This window comes from Varanus komodoensis, unplaced genomic scaffold (assembly GCF_004798865.1).
Source record: "Varanus komodoensis strain SLA01 unplaced genomic scaffold, ASM479886v1 scaffold1, whole genome shotgun sequence".
Classification (NCBI taxonomy): domain Eukaryota; kingdom Metazoa; phylum Chordata; class Lepidosauria; order Squamata; family Varanidae; genus Varanus; species Varanus komodoensis.
In genome coordinates this window covers 46,356,651-46,357,076 of record NW_025335268.1, presented here as the reverse complement: position 1 = coordinate 46,357,076, position 426 = coordinate 46,356,651, and the positions used below count along the sequence as shown (strand labels likewise).

The 426-nt window shown below is 73.9% G+C and overlaps 1 protein-coding gene across 1 annotated transcript in view; it reads left to right on the top strand.

Annotated features, from left to right (window-relative positions):
* The first annotated feature begins 350 nt into the window (after positions 1 to 350).
* Positions 351 to 426, top strand: part of TCF21 (transcription factor 21) — a 4,006-nt gene continuing 3,930 nt past the window's right edge. The window contains exon 1 of the mRNA XM_044448975.1: positions 351 to 426. This exon is cut by the window's right edge and continues 368 nt beyond it. Within this exon, the coding sequence (XP_044304910.1) occupies positions 351 to 426 (76 nt within the window).

Sequence of the window (426 nt, the reverse complement as noted above, 5' to 3'; positions counted from 1 at the left end):
GCGCATCCCTTCCAAGGAAGCGACGGGGGAGGCGGCCGCGCTGGGAGGCTGCCCTGCTCCACTTCGAGTCCACCCTGCTCTGGAAGGAAGCCAGCAGGTCCGCTCGCCCCTTCCCAGCCCGAGGCGCGGAGTCCGGCCGGCCTTTGGGAAAGCCCCTCCCCTGGGCCGCCGCCGCCGCCGTCCCGCCTCTCCGTCTCCCCAGATCATAAATGCCTCCAGGGTGCCTCTCCTCCAAGTGCGGCGCGCCTTCCTTCCCGGGCGAGGAGGAGCAGGGCCGAAGGCGTCCGCGCGCTGGGCTCACGCCGTCCCTCCCGGGGGGCCACCGGCGCCCCCCTCCGCCGCCCGGGGTCATGTCCACGGGCTCGCTGAGCGACGCCGAGGACCTGCCCGAGGTGGGCATGCTGGCGTGCGACGGCCTGAAGATGG